Source organism: Moschus berezovskii, chromosome 9, assembly GCF_049115385.1.
Source record: "Moschus berezovskii isolate FMDL1 chromosome 9, NW_MosBer_1.0, whole genome shotgun sequence".
In the NCBI taxonomy this organism is placed as follows: Eukaryota; Metazoa; Chordata; class Mammalia; order Artiodactyla; family Moschidae; genus Moschus; species Moschus berezovskii.
Window position 1 is genome coordinate 54,836,415 of NC_142468.1, and position 15,752 is coordinate 54,852,166.

Genomic DNA, 15,752 nt, shown 5'->3' on the forward strand with positions numbered 1-15,752 from the left:
CATGTAGAGGCTTTAGAAGTGCTGGAGAAAAAGTGCTATGCGGGGGTGGCTATGTAAGATTCTGTATCACCCATCGTCTCTAACATGGAGGCTGGCAACTCAGAGGTGCTGTCACATCTTTGCTGTGTGCCGAATTCAATGAATACATTTGAAAAAGTAAATGGAGAAGGGGGATGCCTAGACTGGAAGGAGAACTGAGAGTCACATTCTACTGTGCTTAGTACGCTGGAGCGGGCTCAGGCCAGAGAGTCCTTCTCACAGAAGGATCACTCAAGAGATGGGAGCTGTGATGATGGGCAGGGGGCTCAGCCTGTGGAGCTGCCCTGAGACAGCTCCCGGTGGGCAGAGGAAGGCCTGGGTCTGCAGCAGCAATGAGAACTGTTTGCAGGTTGAGCCCTACTTTGCTGAGCATTCACGATGCCAACTGCTACCTTAACCTGGGGTTCACCTTGGTTTCTTTAGGCCACCCCATACTGGGGTGGTCCATTCGAACCTAGGCGGGTTTGTTCCTGGGGGAAGAGGGAAGAGGGAGTCCTCTTTCCTGTGACTCGCTGGCTCCAGGTGTCTTGTCCTCCTGTCCAAATGTCCTTGGCATCGTGTGGTCTCTTGTTTGGGGGGACTGGTGCAGAGGGCTCAGTATGGTGCTGGGAAAAGTCAAAATCTCCCAGGTTCTGAGGCTGGATTTGGTCCAGGTGCACATGGCTGCAAAGCCTGGCTCTCTACACTGAACCGAGAAGTCCCTGAACACTGGATTTGGAGTCACAGTACCGTATATCCTATTCCAGCTCTAGGTGGCCATGACTTGACTTTGGCAAAGCTAGTTCCCTACTCTGAGCCTTAGGGGTCCCACTAGGAAGAGGATCATGAGAGCTAGATGATTGCTAAGCTCTTTCCTCTCCAGAAAGGGACCCTACACAAGTCCAGCCATGGCCAGACTGACAGAGTAGAGACAGGAAGGAGATCTGTGTTAACCAGCACAGCTCTTCACCCAGCCTTTCTCTCTCCACATCCCAGGAATTGGTGGGTCTGGACTCTGGTCTGTAATGGGAGAGGATGCATTCACCATCTCCCGAAGCCTGCATCGGTGGCCTGCATCCTGCCTGACAAAGCCAGCTGCCTTTTCACACCATGGTAACTGCTCTCGAAGCCTGGCCGGCTGGAGCCCAGTGGATGGTTTTTCGAAAGCTGTTACCCCCAAAAAAGCAACACCAACTTGGGTGCGCAGATAACCATCTCTGCACTGTCACACCACACGGGGAGGGAGGGGATGATCTTACCACCTCCTTCCTCGACAACAATAGCTCCCGGAAGCCAGAGAAATTTGGGCACTGAAAGTAAAAACATTCACGGCACTTACCAAGTGTCGAGTGACTCTCTGTTAGCAACTGCAGCAGAAAACCGCAGGAAACAACTTGTTTTTGTTTTTTCCCCTGGCCTCCCAGAGGCGGATCCCATCCACAGAAAGGGCGCTTGTCTAGAGACTCCATATATTTTGTGTCCACTCCGAACACTCGCGGAGACTTAGGCACTGCAATGTGTCCTCCCAGACCTCTGAGGTTGTGAAACCCTGAGGAATCGAGGGCTGAGTGATCTGTGCTACTAGAGAGAGAGAAAGAGGAAGCAGAGTCACAAGCTGGGTGGCTCTGTGGCAGTCACCGCCACCCCTGGCAGTGCCTACTGGTGGTGGGTCACGATCTCTCCCTTTTTCCTTTTTGAGGCTCTTTCTCGTCTCTTCCTTCCCTCTCTCCCTCTCATCCTTCCTGGGAGCTGTACTGGTGCTGGAGAAGAAGTACCTGCTGTTGCTTCCTCCCTTGCAAAGAAAAGGAAGATTTAAAATGTGGTTGAGAGATATCCCACTGTTATTCTGGAAGTTAGAAAAGAGGTCAAAGGACCTGGTTTTCTGTCCTTTTTGGGAGGGATTCTTCCCTCAGAAAGGGAGATGAGAAATGGTGAAATCTTAATTCTAAGGCCAAAGAGTTGACATCTGGGGACTCAACACCACCCCTCGCTTGCCAGTCATTTCTATCTCATTCTCCATGCCCCATCATTTCCCTCTTTTTGCCCTGGTGATTCAGTTCCTTTTTCCTTATGAGGATAGTGTAAACCACCTACTCCCTCAGGGTGTAAAACCGTCTCAGCCTCTTTCTGGATAAGCAGGACACAAATGTACAAGTCAATCAAGGTGCCAAAGATGCCCTTGGGGTTTCAAGACCGGGGTCCCTTTCCCCCTGCCCCCATAGCAGCCCTGCTCCAGGACAGAACGTGTCATTCTTCCTCCCTTCACACTCAGTTTGGGCGGATGTAACAAGGCTACATCCTTAAAACAAGCTTGGATCCCTCCTTTACCCTGCTCTACTGTCTGAAGGCTGAATTCCCATCCCTCAGTTGTAAGCCACCTTCCTTTGTTTTTTAGGCTTTAATTGGAGGATAACTGAACATACAATGGACTGGTTCAAAACTGGGAAAAGAGTACTTAAAGGCTGTATACTGTCACCCTGCTTATTTAACTTATATGCAGAATATATCATGGGAAATGCCAGGCTAGATGAATCACAAGCTGGAATCAAGATTGCCAGAAGAAATATCAGCAACTTCGGGTATGCAGATGATACCACTTTAATGGCAGAAAGTGAAGAGGAACTAAAGAGCCTCTTGTTGAAGGTGAAAGAGGAGAATGAAAAAGCTGGCTTAAAATTCAGCTTTCAAAAACTAAGATCATGGCATCCAGTCCTATCACTGCATGGCAAATAAATGGGGAAAATGTGAAAACAGTGTCAGAGTTCATTTTCTTGGGCTCCAAAATCAATGCAGACAGTGACTGCAGCCATGAAATAAAAAGATGCTTACTCTTTGGAAGAATAGCTATGACATACCTAGACAGTGTACTAAAAAAGCAGAGACATCACTTTGCTAACACAGGTCTGTATAGTCAAAGCTGTTTCTCCAGAAGTTATGTATAGATATGAGAGTTGGACCATAAAGAAGGCTGAGCACTGAAGAACTGATTCTTTAGAACTGCAGTGCTGGAAAAGACTCTTGAGAGCCCTTGGACAGCAAGGAGATCAAACCAGTCAATCTTAAAGAAAATTAATCCTGAATATTCATTGGAAGGACTGATGCTGAAGCTGAAGCTCCAATACTTTGGCCACAAAGAGCAACTCATTGGAAAACACCTTGATGCTGGAAAAGTTTGAGGGCAAGAGGAGAAGGGGGTGACAGAGGATGAGACGGTTGGATGGCACCACTGACTCAATGGACATGAGTTTGAGCAAACTTTAGGAGACAGTGTAGGACAAGGAAGCCTGAGTCTGCAGTTCATGGGGGCAGGAAAGAGTCAGACACGACATAGCGACTGAAAAACAACAACAAAATTGCTTCACAATGTTGTGTTGATTTCTGCCTTACAACAGCATGAATCCGCCATAGATACATATATGTCCCCTTCTTCTTGAACCTCCTTCCCACATTTCACCTTCCTTTTTAAAGTGCTCGTTTCTGCTTTTTCCATTCCATTCCCCCTACCACCTCCCTGGGCCCTCATCCATGGTGCTTAGACACTGACAGAGCCTCCTCATCAACATTCCTTCCTTCTTCCAATCCACCCCACATTGATGACAAGTGGAGAGTTCCCCAAACACCAGCTTCTTTTAATGCCATTCCCTGCTGAAGGACCTTCACTAGCTACCCATGGGCTGCAAGACAGTGTTCAAATTCCTTCCCTTGGCAGACAGGAGCCTCTACATTCTGGCCTCAACTTACTTTTCTAGGCACTAAAAATAAGAGGTTTTTTTTCCTTTGCTGTTGTTGTTGTTGTTGTTTTTTAAGCTTCCATGTATGGGACACTTCTACACCCCCGAAACAGCATTAAGCACTTCATCTGAGTTTGTTCTCAGGAGAGTCCTATGAAGCCCTCTTACGTTCACGTCACAGAGGAGAGAATGAGGCCGGCAGAGATGAAGGAACTAGAGAAGGTTGTATGTTGAGTCAGTGGCGGCTTCAGTATTTCAACCCAGGTTTTATGATACTGAAGGGGCTTCCCAGGTGGTGTTAATGGTACAGAACTTGCCTGCCAATGCAGGAGACATAAGAGATGCAGGTTCAATTCCTGGGTTGGGAAGATCCCTTGGATGAGGGTATGGCAACCCACTCTAGGATTCCTACCTGGAAAATCCCACGGACAGAGGAGCCTTAGGGGCTACGGTTTCTGGGGTTTCAAAAAGTTGGACACGAATGAAGCAACTTAGCACACACTTAATGATATTAAAACTCACACTCATAAGCACCTCTCACCATGGCCCTTCTGCTAGGTTCAGCCTCTCCTGTACCCTGTCCTCCACACCGTCCTGGGGCTGCCACCTCCTTTTCACTCTGCCCTCTCTGTTCATCTGCTTCTTTTAGGAAGCTTCATTCCTAGGGTGTGCTCCCCAAATTTCCAAACCCAAGGATCACTCAGGCAGGAGGTGGGGTTCTGACTCCCACTCCCTGCTGTTCTGTTCCAGGGAGATGGAGGGAGGTGCGTCCTCACAGGGCCACTGGGTGGATCTCCCCAATCCTTTTCATAGAGATCCCTGGTCCTTTCCCCCTCAGTCAGTCAGTCAGTTCAGTCGCTCAGTTGTGTCCGACTCTCCGCGACCCCATGAATCACAGCACGCCAGGCCTCCCTGTCCATCACCAACTCCCAGAGTTCACTCAAACTCATGTCCATCGAGTCGGTGATGCCATCCAGCCATCTCATTCTCTGTCGTCCCCTTCTCCTCCCACCCCCAATCCCTCCCAGCATCAGAGTCTTTTCCACTGAGTCAACTCGTCGCATGAGGTGGCCAAAGTATTGGAGTTTCAGCCTCAGCATCAGTCCTTCCAATGAACACCCAGGATTGATCTCCTCTAGAATGGACTGGTTGGATCTCCTTGCGGTACAAGGGACTCTCAAGAGTCTTCTCCAGCACCACAGCTCCTCAATTGTCTTCCCTCACGACTCCATTCTTGGCACCTCCCTGGCTCCTGATGGGTCGAATTCTAGCTGTTTGATAATGCATTCTCTTTCCGTAGTTACATAGATGATCTCACAAGGACAGTCATATGTATTTTTGTACCTTAAGTAGCCAGTTCAGTTCCTAGCACATAAGAAGGAACAGCAGAATTACCAATTTAAATTAAATAGAAATGTGTCTGCTTAAGCAAAATTTTGCTTCAAATTCCCAAGTGGAAAAGCCAGCGAAGGTGTCTTTTCTCCCTCCGCTACGAGTATAGTAAAAGCCTTATTATAAAGGAATGGTAAAGTATCATTTTACAAGCTGCTGCCATGAGCATATATACACGCACACATAATGCACATGTGTGTACAAACACACACACACACACAGAAGCTGAGAGAAGCTGGTGCTTGGTGGCAAAGTGCAGAAAAGAAGATAAGATCACTACGCTGCAGAAGAAGGTGAGTCACATGATGATGTGGGTAACCCCAAGCACACACGACATCCTCGGCAAGGCCTAGCTCAAATCTAACCACATCTTTTCATGAAGCAGATATGAAAAAACTACGACTAAAACAATTACACAAAAGGTGGTTTAATACCTTCTTGCCTCGATGGTATCAAAGCTACTGACTCTGGGGCTACACTTGGGGAAACAACTCTCTGAGATAAGGAGATGAACTATCTGTTCAAGAGAAGGCGCAGGAAGCCAAGGGGACCAGGCAACACATAATGAAACAGCTTGCGGCCAACACACCATCTAAACCCAAGTGTCCTCAGGCGGCATGGGTTGTGTAAGCAGAGGAAGCCGAACCCACCCTTGTCTCAAAGTGAAGACTTTGTGGGTGACTATCTGTGTGCGTGTGTGTCCTCACTACACATGATGGCTGAAGTGAAATTCACAGCTCCCCCACCTGTGGCTGAGATGGATGTAAGAGGAAAAGGTTGCAAAGGTGAGATCGTTGTCATGCAGCAGCCTTGAAGTCCCTTTCTGGTGTATGACTCGCTTGCTGAATGGCCAGTGGCCCATGAATGCGAACTGAGATACCAGCGTGGACGGATCAGGAAGCTGATATCCTGGCATCCTGATGTAGTTAAGTCTGAATTCTCCAAGGGACAGATGACGATGGTCTTTCTCCTCTGAAGCTCGACTAATACCTGATCTGTGTTTTATGGCAACATGGTTTCCTTTATCAGACTTGACTCTTCTCCAGTTCCCCAAGTAATCTTTGAGTGATTGGGAAGGCTCCCACAACTAAAGAAGGTGCCAGCTGGGATGGGCTTCAGGGAATTTAGACCCCAAGCTTTATAGGCTCAAAGAGTCGCTACTGAATCCCAGTCCTGCATCAGTCCTTTGGGGTAAGCTACTTAGCCTACGTCTCAGCTTTCCCATATATAAAATGGGAATAACAGAAACTTTCTCCCAGTTAAGTCTCCTTTAGGAAATATGTTAATTCCTGAAAAGTACATAGCACTTTAACTTTTCTTTTTTTCATGAGCACAAAGTTAAACCTTACTAAATGGAGTGATAAATATTATCACCATCATTATAAACCATTCAAACTCTTCTGATGTCGAGAAGAGGATCTGTAGGTCCAGAGTTGGTGATTTATTCCCAGGCAATTACTCTTTAGTGATCCAGTAGTTACTGCCCCTGCTAGATGATGACCAGACTAAAGGTAGTAACATTTGTAAGTGGCTGAGTCAGGGGCAGAACTCGGATCTACTGATTCACAGGCCAGAGCCTGAACCTACGCACCATGCTGGCACCATGTACTGTTGAATTTCTCATTGAGTGGTCACTTTCTTCCAACCAGGTCTTAAGCCTGTGGAAAGTAGGGACCTTCTACTTCTGAAATTTCTCCAGAGTGCACACATCATACGTGCTGGATAAATGCTTGTTAGCCAGCTGATTGTTTGCAAAGATCACAACTGATTTTCACGGCAACACGTTTCTCCTCCACAGAACTAATGTCCTCATCATTTTGGAAAACTCATCCAAGGAGGCTTGTGCTAATGTGCATCAGAGGGAAACATTCCACCCTGTTTTGGAAGGCAGCTATAGCTTGCTCCAGATTGCAGGCACAATAATTAGAGACACTGGTAATTTGACTGATGTTCTAAAGCCCCAAAGCACTTACTGAAGCCACCTTTGTCCTCGCACACTGGGGTTTTTGTCACTCCATGTCAAAATGGCCAAGCTGCTTTCTGATGGGTCTGCCAGATGTGAGGGTCCAGATGCTAGTCCACCAAATCCATTATCAGAAGGGAACTCAGCACCAGCCCTTCTGAAAGCCCAGCGTGTTGTACAGATAGCTGGCTCTACATAGGATATTCTAATAAACGGTGCTGTTATTTTTATTGTCGTACCATACTGAATGTTTCTCATAAGCTGGCCTTTACATAAACCACCATGACCTACCTGTTTAATGCAGATCTTTATTTTCTGTTTCACAAACCTGTTTAATTTAACATCACTGCAAAAACCTAAATGAATGTACATGATGTTCTGTTGGTACTAAACCTTTTAGGCTAGACTTTTATAGTTAGTATTGCGGGGGGTGGGGTGGGGGCAGGGGGTGGTCACCAGAGGAGCACAAAAGAGCATGGGTCATAGCTTGGAAGTGCCTTAGAGAGTTCTTGCCCTCACAGCTGACATCCTCTCATTGCTCCGTTGATTTTTTTCCTGTTCTTGACCTCTGCCCTTGTTCCCAGTAATATTGGTATAGTAAGATGAATAAATGGCTTTGTCTATAATGAAATGGGAGAGGTCTGACTTTCGCTAAAACTCTTCAAGGTATTAAACATATGAGGGGTAGATAGCAAGGTGAACCTTAACACCGATCATATGGATACAGACAGGTGTTTCTTGGAGGCTCCAAGAGGCAGGAGTTCTTCTGGGACTGAGCCCTTCCAGCCCCACCAAGAGACATACTCCTTTCCAGAATCTGCAAATCCATGCTTTGCTTCCCAAGGTGTACTCAGGGCCTCTGAAGTTGGGGATGGTTAATAGGCATGACACAGGCCCTATAATTTCTGTGACACTTCACTGTACATCACTTTTCCAAACAGTGCTGGAGTAGACTTTGCACAGGACCCTGAAGACCCTTTCTGGATGTTCACTGCCAAAAATGGTCAGACAGATGGCTACTGAGCAGTTACAATGTGGCTAGTCCAAATTGAGCAGTGTTATAAACATAAAACACACACCGGATGTTGATCACATAGTACTTAAAAAAGAAAACAGTGTAAAATATGTCAGTATTTTTTTTATATTGCTTACATGTGGGGATGATAATATTTTGGGTGTATTATGGTAAATGTTTTATTAAGATTATTAAGATTAATTTCCTAGGTTTCTTTTCACTTTTTAAAATGGCTATGAGAATATTCAAAATTACAAATGTGGCTTGTGTTGTATTTCTACTGGACAGCACCACTCTAGACAATTACCAAAAAACTTGTTTCCATTCAAATACATATTCACCCAGTGAAAAACACAGCTCTCAGCTCCTCGTCACACTGAGAAGGCAGACCATGTTCCTACCTGTGAGGTAGATGAAGCTAAGCTACATGGGCTCTGCCTACCTCTTCAGCTTCCCTCTGTGGGCTCCCTTCAGTCATGCTGTCATTCTTCTCAAGACTCTCCAGGCTTGTACCAGGCTCAAAGGCTTTGCAGGCTGTTCTCTCTGAGATCCTTTCCGTCATATGTTTTTCTCATCTGGGCCTCATCTCAAATGTCACCTCCTCAGAGAGGCCTTCCTTTCCTTCCTGTGGTAGGCAGAATAATGGCTCCCCAAAGAGGTCCATGCCCTACTCCCTGGAACCTGTTGTTATGCTATCTTACAAGGCAAAAGAGAATTTCCAGATACAGTTAAGTTAATCAGATATCCCAGATTATCTGAGCAGATCCAAAATCATCACAGGGGTCCTTACAAGGAAAAGAAGAAGGCAAAAGAGAGTCAAAGAAGGCGATGTGATGACACAAAAGAGGTCAGAGACTTGCAGGTCTGGAGCCAAGGAATGCAGGCAGCCTTCAGAAGATGGAAAAAGCCAGAAATGGAGTCCTCCCTAGAGTCGCCAGGAGGAACACAGACCTGCCAACCCATTTTAGATCTCTGACCTCCAGAATAATAAGACAATGAATTTCCACTGTTTGAAGCCAATATAATTATGGTAATTGGTTACAGTAGCAATAGGAAACTAATATGCATCCTCATCTGAGACTATGCACTACCCAGCCCCCAGTTCCTCCATTCTATTCTTCTAGGTTATTCTTTCCACACCATTTCAGTTCAGTTCAGCCACTCAGCCATATCCAACTCTTTGTGACCCCATGGACTGTAGCACCCCAGGCTTCCCTGTCCATCACCAACTCCTGGAGCTTGCTCAAACTCATGTCCATCGAATTGGTGATGCCATCCAACCATCTCATCCTCTGTCATCCCCTTCTCCTCCTGCCTTCAGTCTTTCCCAGCATCAGGGTCTTTTCCAATGGGTCAGTTCTTCACATCAAGTGGCCAATGTATTGGAGTTTCAGCTTCAGCATCAGTCCTTCCGATGATTATTCGGGACTTATTTCCTTTAGGATGGACTGGTTTGATCTCCCTGAAGTCCAAGGGACTCTCAAGAGTCTTCTCCAGCACCACAGTTCAAAAGCATCAATTCTTTGGCGATCAGCTTTCTTCACAGTGCAACTCTCACATCCATACATGACCACTGGAAAAACCATAGCTTTAGCTATACAGACCTTTGTTGGTAAATTAATGTCTCTGCTTTTTAATATGCTGTCTAGGTTTGTCATAGGTTTTCTTCCAAGGAGCAAGTGTCTTTTAATTGCATGGTTGCAGTTGTCACCTGCAGCGATTTTGGGGCCCAAGAAAATAAAATCTCACACTATTTCCATTGTTTCCTCATCTATTTGCCATGAAGTGATGGGACTGGATGCCATTATCTTTGTTTTTGAATGTAGAGTTCTAAGCCAGATTTTTCACTCTCCTCTTTCACTTTCATCAAGAGGTTCTTTAGTTCTTTTCTTTCTGCCATAAGGGTGGTATCATCTGCACATCTGAGGTTATTGATACTTCTCCCAGCAATCTTGATTCCAGCTTGTGCTTCTTCCAGCCCAGCATTAGCATGATTTACTCTGCATATTGAGTTAAATAAGCAGGGTGACAATACACAGCCTTGACGTACTCCTTTTCTTATTTGGAACCAGTCCATTGTTCCATGTCTGGGTCTAACTGTTGCTTCTTGACCTGAATACAGATTTTCCGGGAGGCAGGTAAGGTGGTCTGATATTACCATTTATTTAAGAATTTTCTACAGTTTGTTGTGATCCACACAGTCAAAGGCTTTAGTATAGTCAATGAAGCAGAAGTACATGTTCTTCTGGAACTCTCTTGCTTTTTCTATGATTCTGCCTTGTGAAATAGTGCCTGACACACAGTCTCTGCTCCTTGGTGTGAATAAATGGTTGGTGGATGAATCAGTCAATAAATGACAGACACTGGCTACAGGGAAGATTTTTATTTTCAACCAAATGGATAACATCTGAAAATTTTTAGAGAAAAATTGCAATCAAGCAGGTGAAATAAAGACTACCAATAGACATTGAAGAGTGCTTACTATTCGCATGGTATCATGATGGTACTGCAGAGACACAAAGAACCTAATGATCCTATCTCTCCTACAGTCTCTATAAGAGACACACATGGGCACATGATAAAGTTATGACCGGCAGGGGGATGCCGAACTGTTGGGGTAAAATGACTGGTGAGGCATTAGGTATGCACAGTGGTGCACTGGCAAATCAGCTATCAAAACAATAATCGTGACAACTACAAAGTCCTGATCTGTAGTGCTTGCCAATTTCTGTGGTGCAAAGACTCTTACTATGACTGATTTCAAGCTACAACTGTAATGTCCTCTGTCATCCCCTTCTCCTCCTGCCGTCAATCTTTTACCAGCATCAGGGTAATTTCCACCGAAAGGAAAGGTGGTGACGGATGAGATGGTTGGATGCCATCACCAACTCCATGGACTCGAGCTTGAGCAAACTCTGAGAGATAGTGAAGGACAGAGAAGCCTGGTGTGCTGCAGTGCATGGGGTTACAAAAAGTCCGACGCGACTTAGCAACTGAACATCACAATGTCCCTGAACATGGCTATATACAAGCAGGGTCTTGTTGAGGAGGTGGGATTCCAACTGAATATGAAAATATTCGTAAACTGATGATGTTCTCAGGAAGAGGCATGAGGCCTGATGCACACAAATGCAAGAATCTCTTCAGGGCTGCAAAGTGGGGTCTCAATAGTCCCTGTGGCTCCAGTGGGTTTCCTGTCATTGAGACAAACAGAAAAAAGCATCTACCAGAACTCATGCAGAAGAGGGCTCTCTGGAGAGATTCAGGAGCAGAGAATCTTACTGCCAGGAAGACTGGGATGATATTTCAGGCCAGCGCTAATTTAATGAGAAAGAGCATGCGGGAGAGCTAAGATCTCAGAACACCAACGCTGAGGGATGAACAGTGAAAGAAGTCTGTGTTCAGTGGTCTGGTTATAGAACACCCAGATCTGAACGAGGCTGATGTCCTCACTCCTTCTGCCTCTCGTACACTTGATGAATTGATACCACTATATGCAGTTCCCCACACTCCTAGCCTAAAGATGAGCTGTCAAGTGAATTTGGCACAGTCCACTCAAGGTTCTCAAAGTAACCATTTCTAAAATCTCCATTGTCATCCAGGTCTCATCCTCTGTAATTTGTAAGGCTGGGAGAAATGGTTCTGAGAATCCTAGTGTGGTGTTTAAGAGGTTACTGTATAGGGCCAGATGGTATGTCTGTGTGCTAAGTTGTTTCAGTCATATCCAACTCTTTGTGACCCCATGGACTGTAGCCCACTAGGCTCCTCATTCATGGAATTCTCCAGGAAAGAATACTGGAGTGGGTTGCTTTTCCAGGGGATCTTCCAAACCCAGGGATTGAACCCATGTCTACAGCAATGGCAAGCAGATTCTTCACCACTAGCACCATCTGGGAAACACAGGGTCACATGATATCCAGATTCAAATCCTGATTCTGCCACTTACCAGAGAAGTGGAATTAGGACTTTAGGCTCCTTATATGGAAAATGCTAGCAATAATATCTTTCTCATACAGTTTTGTGAGGATTATAAGCTGCATAATATACATGCAGCACCATGCCTGGGGATAGTAAGGGCCTGGCCAATATGCACAAATATGTAAAAGTCATGTATTTCTCTTTCTCCAGGTCCTACCAGATAGAAGCTAGTTTCCAAATAAGCTTTGCAGGTCATCTGGAGCCACCCGTCCACTGCCTTCACCCTGAGAAGGAAGGCCGTCTTCACACACCTCTAGACACCCAGTCTGACACCCTCCCAGGCCCACGCCTTCCTTGTTGATCACTTTAACAGCACACATTTGTTGTGTGCAGGGGAGATGTTTTCCTGGCTTTGGGTGTGTTTCAATGAAGGACAAGGATGAGGCCATTATGTGAACACAGGGGCAACAATGAAAACAAGACTGCTTTCTGAAAAGCACTGAAAAGCTTTCTTTTGCCTGAATGGCCATTATTTTCATTCTTTCTCCCCCACACAAAGCACCGGGGCCCACTTCATTCAGGCTGTTGCCCAGGGAGTGGGTGTGAAGATGCGGTACAAACAAAAGAAGTAACATATTTCTGTTGTCAGGTCTCTTGTTCAGTGCTCTGCGAGGTGGACCAAGCCTCCCTGCCAGCCCCACTGCTTGAATCACTGGGAAAAACAGTGCACACACATATATAAATATAAAAACCCTACCTAATCCTTGACATGGTTACATGACGATTTACGAGCAGGAGCTAGATTTCAAAAGTCGGCAGAATATAAAAGCGCAGTGTTCTCCCAGGATGTTGGCAACTTGTCATCTCCTTTGACAATTTTAAGCGTCAATCCAGCCACTTGGGAAATGCCGTTCCTCTTGCCCTCAAGGAAGGAGGCAGGATTGCTCGATTCCTGATTCAGGAGGAATCTGGGCATGAGGGTGAGCAGGTGAGAGGGTTAGCAGCCCTGTCCTTGGAGAAGAGGGCTGGTGGGCATGTTTAAGGTACCTGGGAATTAGGGAGTTTTGGTCCCAGTGTCCAATCACACAACTCAAAGTAAGAGAGAACCACTGTTTCCTAGTCAGAGTTTTCTGAAAATAAAAAGCAACATCCAATAGGGGGAGGAAGGACATTTTGGCATTCTGCAAGTTTTCCTTTTGGTAGTGTTGTTGTTCAGTTGCTAGGTCGTGTCCGACTCTTTACGACTCCATGGACTACAGCATGCCAAACTTCCCTGTCCTTCACCACCTCCCAGAAATGGCATTCTGCAAGCTTTCCTTTATTAAAGACAATTCAGTGGCTTTGGCTGATAGCTCTGGGTGTGTGTGTGTATGTGTGTGTGTGTGTGTGTGTGTGTGTCTGTGTGTGAGAGATTTTTCTTCCCCACAACAGCTTTCCTCTCTCCTTCGAACTTTTGTCAAAAGAGTCACTGTGCCAACCAGATAGAAGTTCTGAGAACCTCTCTTCTGGATCACTGGACAGTTCTGAAGAAAGGGAAGTGGTTCTTGATAATGTCTCAGCTCCCTGAGGGCCAGGCTCTGCCACATTTCCGATTAAGTCTCCCCAGAGCCCAGCCTGTGCCAACACTGTGTTTGCTGGGTGAACTGCTGAAAGATCAACATCATGGCATCATGCCAGCATTTTTCTGATTTCAGTCTCTGTGAGGTCCTGTCAGAGGAACCCCTGGCCCAGCTGCTTGAACCTCAGTGGGCAGCCTGTCCCTATGTCTTTCAGCCATAAAATCACCTTTAAGAACCTATTCCTAGCACAGGAAAAGAGACGCAGCTGTAGAGAATGGACTTGTGGACACAGTAGGGGAAGGAGAAGGGGGGACAAATTGGAAGAGTATTATTGGCATATATACACTGCCATGTGTAAGACATATTTTTAGTGGGAACTGCTGCATAGCACAGCGAGCTCAGCTTGGGGCTCTGTGATGACCAGACAGGTGGGATGGGGCGGGTGGGGGTGGGGTGGGAGACTCAAGAGGGAGGGAATATGTATACTTACAGCTTACTCACTTTGTTGTGCAGCAGAAACCAGCACAACACTGTAAAGCAATTATCCTCCAATTAAAAATAATAACAACAATAATGAAAGAATACCATCCTCACAGAACACCCACTACGTGCCTGGCACTGTGGAGTCCATGATACAAGGGTAATGTAACTCATATTTGGGGTCCTCCAGGAGCCAACTGTTCTAAACTTTGAGCTTCCCCCACCCATCCCCACCCAGGTTCTGGTGTTTGGTACATAGAGCAGTTGGCAGCCTGGCTCCCCTGCTGACAAGTAGTGTGTGACCCCTGACAAGTTTATAACATGCATACTGTGTATAACTCCCAGTCTCTCATTTATAAAATACTCAGCACTCAACTCCCAGGAGTGCTATGAGGACTCAATGAAACCATGTATAAAGTACCAAACCTGGGATCAGCCCACAGTAGTTGCTTAGGAAATTCTAGTTGCCAGCTTCTCTTTGATAAGTAGTAAAGAAAAAAAAAATCAGGAAACAAGATGAACATGAAGAAAGTCATTTGGGAACATGATAGAGTCAGAAAGTCATAAAGAACGAAATGGAAGAGATGACAGTATGTTTGGTGTGGACTGAGCTGTCTGGAGCCCAGAGGGGGAATGATGGTGCTGGATGAGTAACCAGCTTTGTGGAGGACACAACACTGAGATGGGACTTGAAAAAGAGGCTTAAGTAACCGTGGCTCCCCCTGAATAATAAGAGTTCTGGGGCAAAAATATATGCCAATTGAAAAAAGTATCCGAGACTTCCTTGGTGATCCAGGGGCTAAGCTGCCACATTCCCAATGCAGGGGTCCTGGGTTTGATCCCTGGTCAGGGAACCAGATCCTATATGCTGCAACTAAGAGTTCCCATGTGATGCAACTAAAAAATCCCACGTGCGACAACGAAGATCAATGATTCCGCATGCACAACTAAGACACAGTGCAGCCTAGTTAATTAATTAATAGTAAAAGAAAAAAATATCCCAGTGTCAGATTCATCTCCTGGGACCACAGGGCAAAAAGAATATGAGAAAGAAGTATGGGCTGGGCCAGGTGGTACAAAGGCCCTGTTTCCCCCTGAAAGGTCATCCATAATGTCTTCTGTGTCTCTAATGGTGGCAATCAGTAATGTCCCCAACTTAGCATTGAGAGCACTCCTTTATGACAAGAGCCAGCCACACAGCCTCTCAGCACTCGGGGTGTGTGCGTGGAGGGAACCAGGCAGATTCACACTGTACATGCTTCCAATTAAAACCAACACGAAGAGGAAAAAGCAACACGAATGTCACAGAAAAGAAAGTGCTGCCACCCACTCGTGGCCTAAAGGTCACTGTGCCTCCGCCGTGGCCATCATCTCCAGCCGCAAAGGTCAGGGGGGCTGTCTGCATTTCTGGGGAGTGTGTTGGCTTTCATAAGCCCTCAAAATGACTACAGCTCTGACACCAAAATTAGTGATAAACTCTGAGGAGAAGACGATAATAGAGAAATGGAGTGACTGTAACCTTTTCCACCATCTCTCTAGTCAGTTCCATAAAGCAGAGTCACAAGGCATAAAACGAGAAGTTTCCACATTCTACAAAAGACTACAAGACGGCCGACTTCATTGGGTAGTGTAGCAAATGGCTAAACGATTGCCGACAAGAAGATGTCAAAAAAGGA

The 15,752-nt window shown here is 45.9% G+C and overlaps 1 protein-coding gene across 4 annotated transcripts in view; it reads right to left on the bottom strand.

The window, feature by feature from the left end:
* RORA (RAR related orphan receptor A) overlaps positions 1–15,752 on the bottom strand; it is an 811,723-nt gene that overhangs the window by 379,866 nt on the left and 416,105 nt on the right. Inside the window, exon 1 of one of the 4 annotated variants that reach the window (XM_088839667.1) lies at positions 1,358–4,746. The exons of the other annotated variants lie outside the window; for them this stretch is intronic. Coding sequence (XP_088695793.1) covers positions 1,358–1,487 — 130 coding nt within the window. The 5' untranslated portion in view covers positions 1,488–4,746. Of the gene's footprint in view, positions 1–1,357; positions 4,747–15,752 lie in introns of those variants that run through there. 4 annotated transcript variants of the gene reach the window in all.